Here is a 12,379-nt window from a genome sequence, read left to right on the forward strand (position 1 = left end):
ACTCCCTAGTCCTCGTCAAGAGGCCTTCGGACTCTGGCGGAAAACTCTACAGCGTGGGCCTCGGGACTTGCGGCAGGCTGGGCTACCCCAAGCGGGGCCCCGCTGCTGCTGCTGCTGCTGCTGCTGCTGCTGCTGCTGCTGCTGCTGCTGCTCCTGCTGCAGCGGGGGCTCCTGCGGCGACGCCGTCGCCGCAGGACCTCCCGTCGCCGCAGCAGCAGCAGCAGCAGCAGCAGCAGCAGCAGCAGCAGCAGCAGCAGGAGGAGGAGGAGAGTTGGTTTGCTGCGCAGTTTCACCGGGTTCGGTTCCCAGATCGATCCCGGATCGCCCTCGTCAGCTGTGGGGCCGCGCACAGCCTCGCTGTCTCCGACTGTGGGGCCCTCTTCAGTTGGGGACAAAACTGCCACGGGGCCCTCGGGCTCGGAGACACCCGGGAGAGACAGACACCCCACCGGGTGTACGTACACTCCAGCGCCAGCTTCGTCACGCATGCAGCAGCAGGCGCCAAACACAGCCTCTGCTGTCTCCAGGACGGGACTTGCTGGGCCTGGGGAGCTGGGGGTTAGTTTTTTTTTTCTTCTTTTGTTTCTTTTTTCTTTTTTGTTTTGTTTGTTTCTTTTTGTCTCTTTTTGTCTCTTTTTTGGCTTTTTTTTGGCTTTTTTTGACTTTTTTTGGCTTTTTTTGAGTTTTTTGAGTTTTTGGTCTTCTGGGTGTCTCCTTAAAAGCCTCTGCTGTCTCCAGGACGGGACTTGCTGGGCCTGGGGAGCTGGGGGTGAGTTTTTTCTTTTTTATTCTTTTTTCTTCTTTTGTTTCTTTCATTCTTTTGTTTCTTTTTGTCTCTTTTTGTCTCTTTTTGTCTCTTTTTGTCTCTTTTTGTTTCTTTTTTTGGCTTTTTTTGGCTTTTTTTTGGCTTTTTTTTGGCTTTTTTTGAGTTTTTTTGAGTTTTTTGTCTCCTTTTGTGGTTTGTCTTTGGGTGTCTCCTTTTGGCATTTTTGTCTCCTTAAAAGCCTCTGCTGTCTCCAAGACGGGACTTGCTGGGCCTGGGGAGCCGGGGCTTAGTTGTTAATTTCTTTTGTTCTTTTTTATTCGTTTTATTTCTTTTTTTCTTTTTCGTCTCTTTTTTGTCTCTGCTTTGCCTCTCTTTTGCTTCTTTTTTTCCCTTTTTCCTCCTTTTTTGTCTCCTTTTTGTCTCTTTTTCGTCTCTTTTTTGGTCCCAGTTTTGTCCCTTTTCTTGTTCCTTTTTGTCTCCTTTTTGTCTCCTTTTGTCTCCTTTTTGTCTCCTTATTGTCCCCTTTTAGTCGCTTTTTTGTTCCTTCTGTGTCTCCTTTTTGTCTCCTTTTTGTCTTCAAAAGTCTCTAAATATATTTATTTTTTAACTTCAAAAGTCTTTAAATATATTTATTTCTCAACTTCAAAAGTCTCAAAATCCATAAATTTCCCAACTTCAAAGTCCCCAAAGCAGTTTCTTAAACCCGAAAACAGATCCTTTCTTCACCTTTAAAAGTTTAAAAAAACTTTCAACTTTATATATTATTATTTTACCTGACTTTACTTTTAAAGTTCAAAATAAATTTAAATTAAAAACTTTTTAAAACTTTTTAAAACTTAAAATCCAACTCCGAAAGTCCCTGTCTCCGCAAGTGTCTCCTTTCTGCAGCAAGCGGGCGGCTGGGCCTGGGCCACACGCGCGGCGCGCTGCTGCCCGCGCTGCTGCAGCAGCTGCTGCAGCAGCAAATAGTTTTTGTTGCTGCTGGCGAGAGCCACAGTGCTGCAGTGGACCGCCGCGGGTGTACGTACACCTGGGGCGGGGGGGCTTTCTTCCGCCTCGGCCACGGAGACGAAACCGACTGTCCCACGCCCCGCCTTCTCGAAACCCTCGGAGGCATTCCCATCATCCAAGTGAGGGTTTAGGGTTTAGGGTTTAGGGTTTAGGGTTTAGGGTTTGGGGTTTAGGGGGTGGGGAGAGGGTGAGGGGGAGGGCACCTTGGGACTGTCCCACGCCCCGCCTTCTCGAAACCCTCGGAGGCATTCCCATCATCCAAGTGAGGGTTTAGGGTTTAGGGTTTAGGGTTTAGGGTTTAGGGGTGGGGGTAGGGGTGAGGGGGAGGGTTGGTTAGGACTGTCCCACTCCCCGGCTTCTCGAAACCCTCGGAGGCATTCCCATCATCCAAGTGAGGGTTTAGGGTTTAGGGTTTAGGGTTTAGGTTTTAGGGTTTAGGGTTTAGGGTTTAGAGTTAAATGGTGGCGAGAACCTGGGGTTCAGCGTTAGTGGTTGTGCATGCATCTCTGTGCTGCCTCTTCTGCAATACAAGCAGCCCTTCACCAGCATTTTTGTGTCTCCTGCTGCTGCTGCTGCTGCTGCTGCTGCTGCTGCTGCTGCTGCTGCCGAGGACGTGCTGCAGGCCGGCGACCTCTGGATGTGGGGCGCGGCTGACAGCGGCAAACTCGGACTTGGAGAACAAGTCCTCGGGGGCGCTGTCACTGTCCCCCACGCGGTGTCTGTCCCCTTTGCTGTCTCCAAACTCGCCCTCGGTCCGCACCCAAAACCCTTTTTTAGGGTTTAGGGTTTGGGGTTTAGGACGCGCCCTTCTCGCCCCTTTTTTCTTCTCTTTTCAGCCCCTTCCTTCCCTTTTCTTATTCTCCTTTTTAGGGTTTTCCGCAACTCCGCTTCTCTCCCTTTTTGGTCCTTTTTGGGACTTTCCTGCCTTTTCCTTTTTTCCCCTTTTTAGGGTTTTCCGCAGCTTTTCTTTTCTCTCCTTCAAATACTTTTCTTCCCTTTTCTCTCTTTTCCGTTTGTAGTCGCCTTTTTGCCTTTTCTTTCTTCCTTTTCGGGACCTTTCTTGGCCTTTTTTTCCATCCTTTTTGTCTCTTTTTTGTCTCCTTTTTGTCTCCTTTTTGTCTCCTTTTTGCCCTTTTTTTTTGCTTTTACTTGTCCCTGCAACCCCTTTTAAAAATGCCCTTCAAATTCGCTCCATTGCTGCTTGAAATGCCTCAAAAAATGCTTCAAAAGTGTCTCCTTTTGTCTCCTTTTCTCCCCGTTCTGTCTCCTTTTTGTCTCCTTTTTGTCTCTTTTTTGTCTCCTTTTTGTCTCCTTTTTTCGCTGCAACTTCTCCCTGCAGCCGCCCTTCAAACGGCCCTTCAAATTCGCTCCATTGCTGCCTCAAAAGCCCCAAAAAAAGCTTCAAAAGTGTCTCCTTTGCCTCCTTTTCTCCCCGTTTTGTCTCCTTTTTGTCTCCTTTTTGTCTCTTTTTTGTCTCCTTTTTGTCTCCTTTTTTTGCTTTAACTTCTCCCTGCAACTGCCCTTCAAACGGCCCTTCAAATTCGCTCCATTGCTGCTTGAAAAGCCCAAGAAATGCTTCAAAAGTGTCTCCTTTGTCTCCTTTTCTCCCCGTTTTGTCTCCTTTTTGTCTCCTTTTTGTCTCCTTTTTGTCTCTTTTTTGTCTCCTTTTTGTCTCCTTTTTTCGCTGCAACTTCTCCCTGCAGCCGCCCTTCAAACGGCCCTTCAAATTCGCTCCATTGCTGCCTCAAAAGCCCCAAAAAAAGCTTCAAAAGTGTCTCCTTTGTCTCCTTGTGTCTCCTTTTCTCCCCGTTTTGTCTCCTTTTTGTCTCCTTTTTGTCTCCTTTTTGTCTCCTTTTTGTCTCCTTTTTTTGCTTTAACTTCTCCCCGCAACTGCCCTTCAAAAGGCCCTTCAAATTCGCTCCATTACCTCCTCAAAAGCCTCAAAAAAAGCTTCAAAAGTGTCTCTTTTGTCTCCTTTTTCTCAGGGCAAAGCCACGTGCTGGCCCTGACTGCCAGGGGTCTCCTTTACTCCTGGGGCGCCGGCTTCTACGGCCGCCTGGGGCTCGGCTCCACAGCCAACGTCTACACCCCCGCCAAAGTCAACTTCCCCACTCCAGTCAAAGTCCGCTGCTGCTGCTGCTGCTGCTGCTGCTGCTGCTGCTGCTGCTGCTGCTGCTGCTGCTGCTGCTGCTGCTGACTGTGGGTAGGCTGGTGGGGCTGGTGCTGCTGGTGGTTGTGATGCTGATTGTGCTGCTCGGCTCCACGTCTAGACACCTGCCAGAGTCAACTTCCCCACTCCCGTCAAAGTCCGCTGCTGCTGCTGCTGCTGCTGCTGCTGCTGCTGCTGCTGCTGCTGCTGCTGCTGCTGCTGCTGCTGCTGATGACTGTGGGTAGGCTGGTGGGGCTGGTGCTGCTGGTGGTTGTGCTGCTGATTGTGCTGCTCGGCGTCACAGCCAACGTCTACGCACCCGCCAGAGTCAACTTCCCCACACACGTCAAAGTCCGCTGCTGCTGCTGCTGCTGCTGCTGCTTCTGCTGCTGCTGCTTCTGCTGCTGCTGCTGCTGCTGATTATGGTGCTTCTGGCAATGCTGCTGCTGCTGCTGACTATGCTATGGTTATGATGACGGAGGGGTGGTGCTGGTGCTGCCGCTGCCGCTGCTGTTGCTGCAGCCAAAAGGGCTAACCGCAGCAGCAGCAGCAGCAGCAGCAGCAGCAGCAGACAGCAGCAAGCTGCTGCCTTCTCCTTTTGTGTCTTTGAATTTCTTTTGTCTTTCCCTTTGTCCCCCGCACTCTGTTTTCTCTTCTGTCTCCTTTCTTCTGGCTCAACCATTTAGTCTCTTTTTTCACCAATTTCTCTTCTTTTTGTCTCCTTTTTCCCCATCTCCTGCTGCTGCTGCTGCTGCTGCTGCTGCTGCTGCTGCTGCAACAAACCCCACCAAGGGCCCTCCTTGTGCGCGCAGGTGCGGCAAATAGCCGCGGGGGCCTCCGTGTCTCTGTGTCTCTCTGCTGCTGGAGAACTCTGGGTGTGGGGCCGCAGCAGCAGCCTTTGCTGCTGCCAACACATTTTGTCTCCAAAGCTTTTCGTCCAAATTGAGGGCCCCCAGGGGCCCCCCCGCCTCTCCTCCGTGGCTGCATGCGGCGACCACTGCCTCGCCGTCACCGAGGACGGCCGCGTCCGCCGCGAGGGTTTAGGGTTTAGGGTTTAGGGTTTAGGGTTTAGGGTTTGGGGTTTGGGGTGCGGGGTGCGGGGTGCGGGGTTGGGGCTGCGGGCGGGCGTTTTAGGAGCCGAAGGCGCGCTGCTGCAGCGCCCGGGATGGGGAGATCAGCGCGCGGGTTTAGGGTTTAGGGTTTGGGGTTTAGGGTTTAGGGTTTAGGGTTTAGGGTTTAGGGTTTGGACGCAGGTCTACGGCTGGGGAGACAACAAGTGTCTCCAGGCCTGCTGCGGCCCCCGCCGCGCAGAACAGCTGGACCGCCCCGAACTTGTCGAGGGTTTGCCGCAGCAGGCAGAAAGGGTTTTCACGGGGCCGCAGCACACCATAGTTAAGCTCAGGCGCGCAAACCCTAAACCCTAAACCCTAAACCCTAAACCCTAAACCCTCGCAACCCCAGCAGGCCCTAGCCAACGCTAAACCCTCGGCCCCGCGCCTTCCGGGGCCTGCCGCTGCAACAGACCCGAGCTGCGCCCACAACTTGCGGAGGCGGAGGGCCCGCCTTCAGGCCCTAGGGTTTAGGGTTTAGGGTTTAGGGTTTAGGGTTTGAGCTGCAGGAACGGGGAACTCTACGCGTGGGGCTGCACGGGAGGCGGGCGGCTGGGTGTGGGGTGGCGGCGGAAGCAGCTGCAGCAAACCCCCGCAATGGTAGTCCCTAATTGGGCGGATCCAAGTGTCTCCTCAGCAGCAGCAGCAGCAGCAGCAGCAGCAGCAGCAGCAGCAGACACCGGCTTTCAGTACCCCGCGGACTTGCAGGACGCAGCAGCAGCAGCAGACAGAATCCACCTTGACCCCGTACGAACGCTGCAACCCAAACCCTAAACCCTAAACCCTAGACCCTAGACGCTAAACCCTAGGACCGTAAACCCTAAACCCTAAACACTAAACCCTAGACCGTAGGGCAGGCGGGCCCAAGGCGCAGCCGCGTGCAGGCCTGCTCCTTGAGAAGCATCCGGCGCTTAGGGTTTAGGGTTTAGGGTTTAGGGTTTAGGGTTTGGTGTTGCGTTGCTGCTGCTGGGGGCTCAGACTTTGAGCGAGGCGGAAGTGCAGGGTTTTCTGTCGCGGCTGGCGTTTGCTGCTGCTTCGAGCAGCAGCAGCAGCAGCAGCAGCAGCAGCAGCATGGTGGGCTCGCTGTGGCCCGCGCTGCAGCAGCTGCTGCAGCAGGAAGAATTCGAAACTCGCCCAGACTTTCTTTTGTCTCTCGAAGACTCTCTTGTCTCCATTTTAAACAGAGACATCAACGAGCTGCTGCAGTTAGGAGACAGGGAAAAGGAGCTCAAGCAGCTCGAAACCCACTACCAAACCCTCGTCAGCGCCCCAAACCCTAAACCCTAAACCCTAAACCCTAAACCCTAAACCCTAAGCCCTAAACCCTAGGCTGGTCGCTGTTGATGAGGGCTCTTCAAAGGACACACTTGGTTGTTTGCCTGCGAGTGCTGAATTCAGAAGGGTCCAACAGAGGCCCTGCTTCTGGGGTTTAGGGTTTAGGGTTTAGGGTTTAGGGTTTGGGCTTTGCGTGCTGCAGCTGATCGGGGTTGCTGCGCGAGCGCGTTGTGCTTTGGCGAATACTGCGGAGTGCGTCCTTCAATTCGCAAACCCTGAACCCTAGAGCTCAAACCCTAAACCCTAAACCCTAAACCCTAAACCCTAAACCCTAATCTGCCAAGCCCCAGCCTGCTGCTGCATCCCCGAGGTGTTAAAGATGTCAAGGCTTAAGACTGAACCCCTCGGGCTCCTTTTGCACGGTCTAGTGCTCAGGGCGTAGGGTTTAGGGTTTAGGGTTTAGGGTTTAGGGTTTAGGGTTTGGATGCAGCAACAAAACCCCGGAGGAGCTGCAGTCGAAGCTGCCTGCGGTGGAGCCCTTGGCTTTTATTCTGCAGCAGCAGCCAGCTTATTTGCTGCGGCTTTTGTTTTCTGTCAATTTGAAAACAGAGAGAGAAGTGGTGCTGAGAGTCACCGAGCAAGTAAACCCTAAACCCTAAACCCTAAACCCTAAACCCTAAATCCCTTGTTGTAGCGGCACTATACTTCCAGCCGTGAAGCGCAGCTCACAGGAACGGCTGCCAAGAGGAAGCTCAGGAGAGCGCTGCTGGCGAGCCCTTTCTTCTGGGATTTAGGCATTAGGGTTTAGGGTTTAGGGTTTAGGGTTTAGGGTTTGTGGCTGGCAGGTATACCTGGAGCTGGATGACAGGCGCATTGGGGGCCTCTTTTGCTGCTTGATGAGAGCCGTGGCAAGGCAAGAAGTTGCAGAAGTTCCGGACCTTATGTCTTGCATGGACCCTAGTAGGGTTTAGGGTTTAGGGTTTAGGGTTTAGGGTTTTGGCGTGGGGATTCGGAAGCGGGCTTCAGGGTTATGGGGGTCATTATGTGGTCGTAACACTTGAAGTCACCAAATGGCGAGACCTCAAAGTAAGGAACCTGAAGCTTAGGGTTTAGGGTTTAGGGTTTAGGGTTTAGGGTTTAGGGTTTAGGGTTTGCTCAGGGACTTCAAATTTGATGGAGCTACTTAGGATGTACGCGCTGCGAGGCTTCAGGGCTCTCTTTTGCAACGCTTTGCTGGACTTGCAAAACCCCAAGTAAGTTTTAGTCTTTCCCAAACCCTAAACCCCAAACCCTAAACCCTAAACCCTAAACCCTAGAGCCTGTGCTTCGCCGCAGCTCCTTCGCCACGCGTGTCTCTCGACTTGGAAACGTGGACGTGTACTACAACATCGACGAGTTGCTTCCGAAGCACGGTGAGCTAGGGTTTAGGGTTTGGGGTTTAGGGTTTGGGCTGCTGGCCAAGGGTTTAGGGTTTAGGGTTTAGGGTTTAGGGTTTAGGGTTTGCGCAGGGCTGGAGAAAATCGAAGACGCCTCCAAGAGCCAACAAGAAGCAATCCGGAGCGAGTTTCACTTAGGGTTTGAGGCGCTGCAGGAGCTGCTGCTGTCGGGGCTGGTGGGGCTGCTGCAGCAGCAGCTGCTGCTGCTTCCTGCTGCAGTGCAGCGGCTGCTGCTGCAAACCTCCCTTTTTGTCTACTCCCGCGGCTTCGCACTAGACCCTGAACTGCTGCAGCTGGGGATCGACTTTTGCTACACGATCCCAGTAGTTAAGCTGGTCTTGAATGGGCTTTTCGAGCCTCTTTTGGCGGACCCTGACGAGTTCTGCAGTGCGCAAACCCTAAACCCTAAACCCTAAACCCTAAACCCTAGTTTCTGCGCCTCCGCCCTGGACGCCAGCTGGGGGAGCTGAGGCCCCAACTCCAAACCCTAAACCCTAAACCCTAAACCCTCGCCGTGAGAGCCGCCCGCAGCCCTGCGCGTCCGGCCCGCAGTGTTGCTAGGCAAGCTAAACCCTAAACCCTAAACCCTAAACCCTAAACCCTAAACCCTCGCTTCGAGGCGCGTGCTGCGCCCGCAGGACTCAGCGGCCTGGACCCCTTGCCGGAGACCATCAGCAGCAAACTGAAGACTGCAGCAGCAGTGCTGCTGCTGCTGGCAAAAGGAGACTTTGAAAATCTCCCCACAGCTCATTTGCTGCAGCAGCTGCAGCTCACTCTCTGGAGAGCAGCAGCACAAGCCCTGCGGCAGCAAATGGAAGTCGAGGACCAACTCGACGTGGAGGTCGCTTGCTGCTGCTGCTGCTGCTGCTGCTGCTGCTGCTGCTGCTGCTGCTGCTGCTGCTGCTGCTGATTCTGATCCTTCTGGTGACGCTGCTGACGCTGCCTTTCCAGGTTGCGCTGCTGCTGCTGCTGCTCCTGGTTGCTCTGCTGCTGCTGATGCTGCCTCTGGTTGCGCTGCTGCGCTGCTACTGCTGCTGCTGGCTGCGCTGGTAGCCGCGCTGCCGCTCCTGCTGCTGCTGCTGCTGCTGCTGCTGCCAGTGGCTGCTCTGGCTGCAGCGGCAAGGCGTTGCTGGTAGCCGCATCTTCTATCAACTGTGAAAGTGCTGCTGCTGCTGCTGCTGCTGCTGCTGCTGCTGCTTGGGGCGGTGCTGCTGCTGCTGCTGCTATGGCTGCTATTCCTGCAGTAAAGTCCTGCGCCTGCTGCTGCTGGGAGCCTGCCCAGCAGCAGCAGCAGCAGCAGCAGCAGCAGCAGCAGTGTTGCTTTGCTTTTGCTGCAGCTTATGATGGACCTCTTTGCCTCTCACTACGACATGAAGGAACACTTCGTCACTTGGGCCAGCGGGGATCTGCTATGTAAACCCTAAACCCTAAACCCTAAACCCTAAACCCTAAAGTTGAATTGGCCAGCCATCACCTAGGGTTTGGGGTTTAGGGTTTGGGTGCTGCTGCAGCTCTCATCAACATCTGCAAGAAGTACGAGGCCTATATAAACCTCTCTGCTCACGACCCTGTAGCAAAAATTGTGAGCTAGCTGCTGCTGCTGCTGCTGCTGCTGCTGCTGCTGCTGCTGCTGCTGCTGCTGCTGCTGCTGCTTTTACTGTTGCTACGGTTGCTGCTGCTGATACTGCTCGGGCTGTTGCTGCTGCTGCTGCCGTTGCTGCTGTTGTTTCCAACTTTGCTAGGCAACCAGGGCCGCATGCACGCTTGCCGTTGCTGCAAGGTGGCGGGCTCTGAGGGTTTAGGGTTTAGGGTTTAGGGTTTAGGGTTTAGGGTTTGTGGCTAGGTGCAAGCCGTGAGCGACGGCCGGGACCCGCCCTTCTCCAAACAAATGGTGGAAAGCGCCAAGGCAGCAAAAACCTCCTACACTTTTAGGGTTGAGCACCGCTTCCTCATCACGTAAACCCTAAACCCTAAACCCTAGCCGCTAAACCCTAAACCCTAGCCGCTAAACCCTAAACCCTAGCAGCGTTAACGCCTAGTTTGGAAGTTCGAACGTCTTGGGGCCCTGGCTCTCACGGCACGTATAGAAGTTCTTTCAAATGTGACACTTACGGCTGAAAGGGTTTAGGGTTTAGGGTTTAGGGTTTAGGGTTTACGCGCAGCGAGAGAAACTTGGTGTACTGCAGCATCACGCACGCGCCTGTGCCTCAGCGGCTGGCACTGCGGCAGCGCGCGGAGACAAAGGTAGGGTTTAGGGTTTAGGGTTTAGGGTTTAGGGTTTGCGTAGCAGGCCTACGGGGAGACGAGCCCTTTTTGGTAGAAATGCGAGCCTCTTCCGCGTCTGCACCTTCCGGAATAGCTTTCACACAAGTCTCTAGGGTTTAGGGTTTAGGGTTTAGGGTTTAGGGTTTAGAGCTAGGGTTTGACGGGTCGCTGCTCCCAGTTAGCCGAGGAGCCCGTGGAGCGCTGCGTTCCGGCGCAGTGGGTTGCGTTCAAGGACCCACGTTCAGGGTTTAGGGTTTAGGGTTTAGGGTTTAGGGTTTAGGGTTTAGGGTTTGGGGCGTGCAGGACGGGCAGCGGGTGTTGGCGGTGCTGCTGCGCTACGCAGCCCCGCAGCGCGAAGACCTGCGGCAGCAGCTAGCTGAGTGTCTCCGTTTGAGTCCCCCGTTGACTGCAGGGTCTCCTGAGCAGCTAGCTGCGCAGCTAGCTGCTGTGGCTAGCCACATGGCTAGCCAGGAGCCGCCGGACTTTGCTGCTGCTGCGCTGCTGTCTTCCTGCTGCAGCAGCATCAGCAGCCCGCCCCTCAGCAAGCCCCAAGCTGCTGCTGCATGCATGCGCTGGATTGCAGAGGGCATTCTCGCCAGAAAAAAACACAGAAACTACCTCCGACAAATCCAGGTGCCCCCCGAGGGTTTAGGGTTTAGGGTTTAGGGTTTAGGGTTTGGGGTTTGGGGTTTGGGGTTTGGGGTTTGGGCCAGGGGCCTGGGCGTCGGGCTAGGGTTTCGGGTTGTGGGCCGGCTGGGGTCTAGGGTTCGGGGTCAAGGGGCTAGGGTTTGGCGATTAGGGTTTAGGGTTTGGGGTTCAGGGTTTAGGGTTTAGGGTTTTAGGGTTTTTTGGGGCTTCAAGGCCTTCTTGGTCTTGAGGGTTTCTTAGTGCGTGGCTTTGGGGGGTATGGCGCCCAGCTTCAGAAGCTTGACTTTGGGGTTTAGGGTTTAGGGTTTAGGGTTTAGGGTTTAGGGTTTAGGGTTTTGCTCAGCGCCGCTGCCTCAGCCCCAGGGTCTTAAGCAGAGGCCTCTACGGCTTGGCGGGAGCGCAGCAGCCCCGCACTGCAGAGTCTAGGGTTTAGGGTTTAGGACTTTTAGGGTTTAGGGTTTAGGGTTTAGGGTTTTGTGCAGAGGCACCTGGACACAATTCAAAACTTGCAAAGAGAATATGACATTGGCCTTCGCAATCGAATGGAGACACTTAAAGAGGCTGCGGAGGTTGCGGAGACTCTGACTGTGGAGCAGCCCATAGAACTCGCCGCCAGAGTAAACCCTAAACCCTAAACCCTAAACCCTAGGCCCTAAACCCTAGGCCCTAAACCCTAGGCCCAAAACCCTAGGGGAGGTCCAGCTGGTGCGCCGCTGTGACTCGGCAGAGCCGGCGACTCAGAAGGAACAGGTGTGGGCGGAGCTGCTGGGGTTCAAGATCTAGGGTTTAGGGTTTAGGGTTTAGGGTTTGGGGTTTGGGCTGCTCAGCGCTACAACTTCACCCTCGCCTTCCCGTCGCTGCGGAGGAAGCAGCCCGAGAAGCAGGACAATTTGGGTGTCTCTTTGACGTTTAAATATTCTGTTTTGCTGCAGCGAGAGGTGCTTTTGACGAGGGTTTAGGGTTTAGGGTTTAGGGTTTAGGGTTTAGGGTTTAGGGTGTGGGGTAAACGTCCGCAGGGTGTGGCGAGGCCCTCCGTTTGTCTCCTGCTTGTCCCCTGAAAAGTATTTATTTCTCTTTTTAATTTTTGTCTCTTTTCATCTTTTATTTCTTTTACTCTTTCCTCCTGTCTTTTTTTATTTCCACCCAATCTCCTTCACTCTCTTCCCCACAGCGTTTGGGGCTGCATGCGTTTCCCCCTGCATGCGCATGCATTTTGGGGCTGCATGCGCATGCACTGTTGCGCTGCACGCGCATGCACTTTATTTATTTCTCTTTTTAATTTTTGTCTCTTTTCATCTTTTATTTCTTTTACTCTTTCCTCCTGTCTTTTTTTATTTCCACCCAATCTCCTTCACTCTCTTCCCCACAGCGTTTGGGGCTGCATGCGTTTCCCCCTGCATGCGCATGCATTTTGGGGCTGCATGCGCATGCACTGTTGCGCTGCACGCGCATGCACTTTCGGGCTGCATGCGCATGCACTTTCAAGCTGCATGCGCATGCGTTTTGGGGCTGCATGCGCATGCACGTTTGCGCTGCATGCGCATGCACGTTTGTGTTGCATGCGCATGCATGCGTTTTGGGGCTGCATGCGCGTGCATGCGTTTTGGGGCTGCATGCGCATGCAGGTGCTGGTGGGGGCCGCGGCCTCGCTGGCCCCCGAACAACTCGTGGACACCTTCGTGAGCTTTTTGCTGCTGCCCGGAGAGGGCTGGAGGGTCTC

General features: G+C 54.1%; 1 protein-coding gene across 1 annotated transcript in view; it reads left to right on the plus strand.

Annotated features, from left to right (window-relative positions):
- The window catches only part of ENH_00073890 (regulator of chromosome condensation domain-containing protein, putative), a gene marked incomplete at both ends in the record, with an annotated part of 12,279 nt that extends 562 nt beyond the window's left edge, over positions 1-11,717 (plus strand). Inside the window, 25 exons of the mRNA XM_013582795.1 lie at positions 1-369; positions 1,655-1,786; positions 1,951-2,039; positions 2,223-2,529; positions 3,763-3,899; positions 4,739-4,964; positions 5,180-5,267; positions 5,545-5,782; positions 6,014-6,295; positions 6,513-6,562; positions 6,801-6,951; positions 7,156-7,270; positions 7,470-7,563; positions 7,646-7,722; positions 7,819-8,133; positions 8,385-8,587; positions 9,084-9,159; positions 9,258-9,328; positions 9,590-9,702; positions 9,909-9,990; positions 10,315-10,644; positions 11,003-11,086; positions 11,142-11,276; positions 11,487-11,597; positions 11,676-11,717. The exon at positions 1-369 is cut by the window's left edge and continues 422 nt beyond it. Of these exons, the coding sequence (XP_013438249.1) occupies positions 1-369; positions 1,655-1,786; positions 1,951-2,039; positions 2,223-2,529; positions 3,763-3,899; positions 4,739-4,964; positions 5,180-5,267; positions 5,545-5,782; positions 6,014-6,295; positions 6,513-6,562; positions 6,801-6,951; positions 7,156-7,270; positions 7,470-7,563; positions 7,646-7,722; positions 7,819-8,133; positions 8,385-8,587; positions 9,084-9,159; positions 9,258-9,328; positions 9,590-9,702; positions 9,909-9,990; positions 10,315-10,644; positions 11,003-11,086; positions 11,142-11,276; positions 11,487-11,597; positions 11,676-11,717 (3,917 nt within the window). The remainder of the gene's footprint in view (positions 370-1,654; positions 1,787-1,950; positions 2,040-2,222; positions 2,530-3,762; positions 3,900-4,738; positions 4,965-5,179; positions 5,268-5,544; positions 5,783-6,013; positions 6,296-6,512; positions 6,563-6,800; positions 6,952-7,155; positions 7,271-7,469; positions 7,564-7,645; positions 7,723-7,818; positions 8,134-8,384; positions 8,588-9,083; positions 9,160-9,257; positions 9,329-9,589; positions 9,703-9,908; positions 9,991-10,314; positions 10,645-11,002; positions 11,087-11,141; positions 11,277-11,486; positions 11,598-11,675) is intronic.
- Positions 11,718-12,379: the final 662 nt, after the last annotated feature.

Source organism: Eimeria necatrix, genomic scaffold (genome assembly GCF_000499385.1).
Source record: "Eimeria necatrix Houghton genomic scaffold, Enh_scaff744, whole genome shotgun sequence".
Classification (NCBI taxonomy): domain Eukaryota; phylum Apicomplexa; class Conoidasida; order Eucoccidiorida; family Eimeriidae; genus Eimeria; species Eimeria necatrix.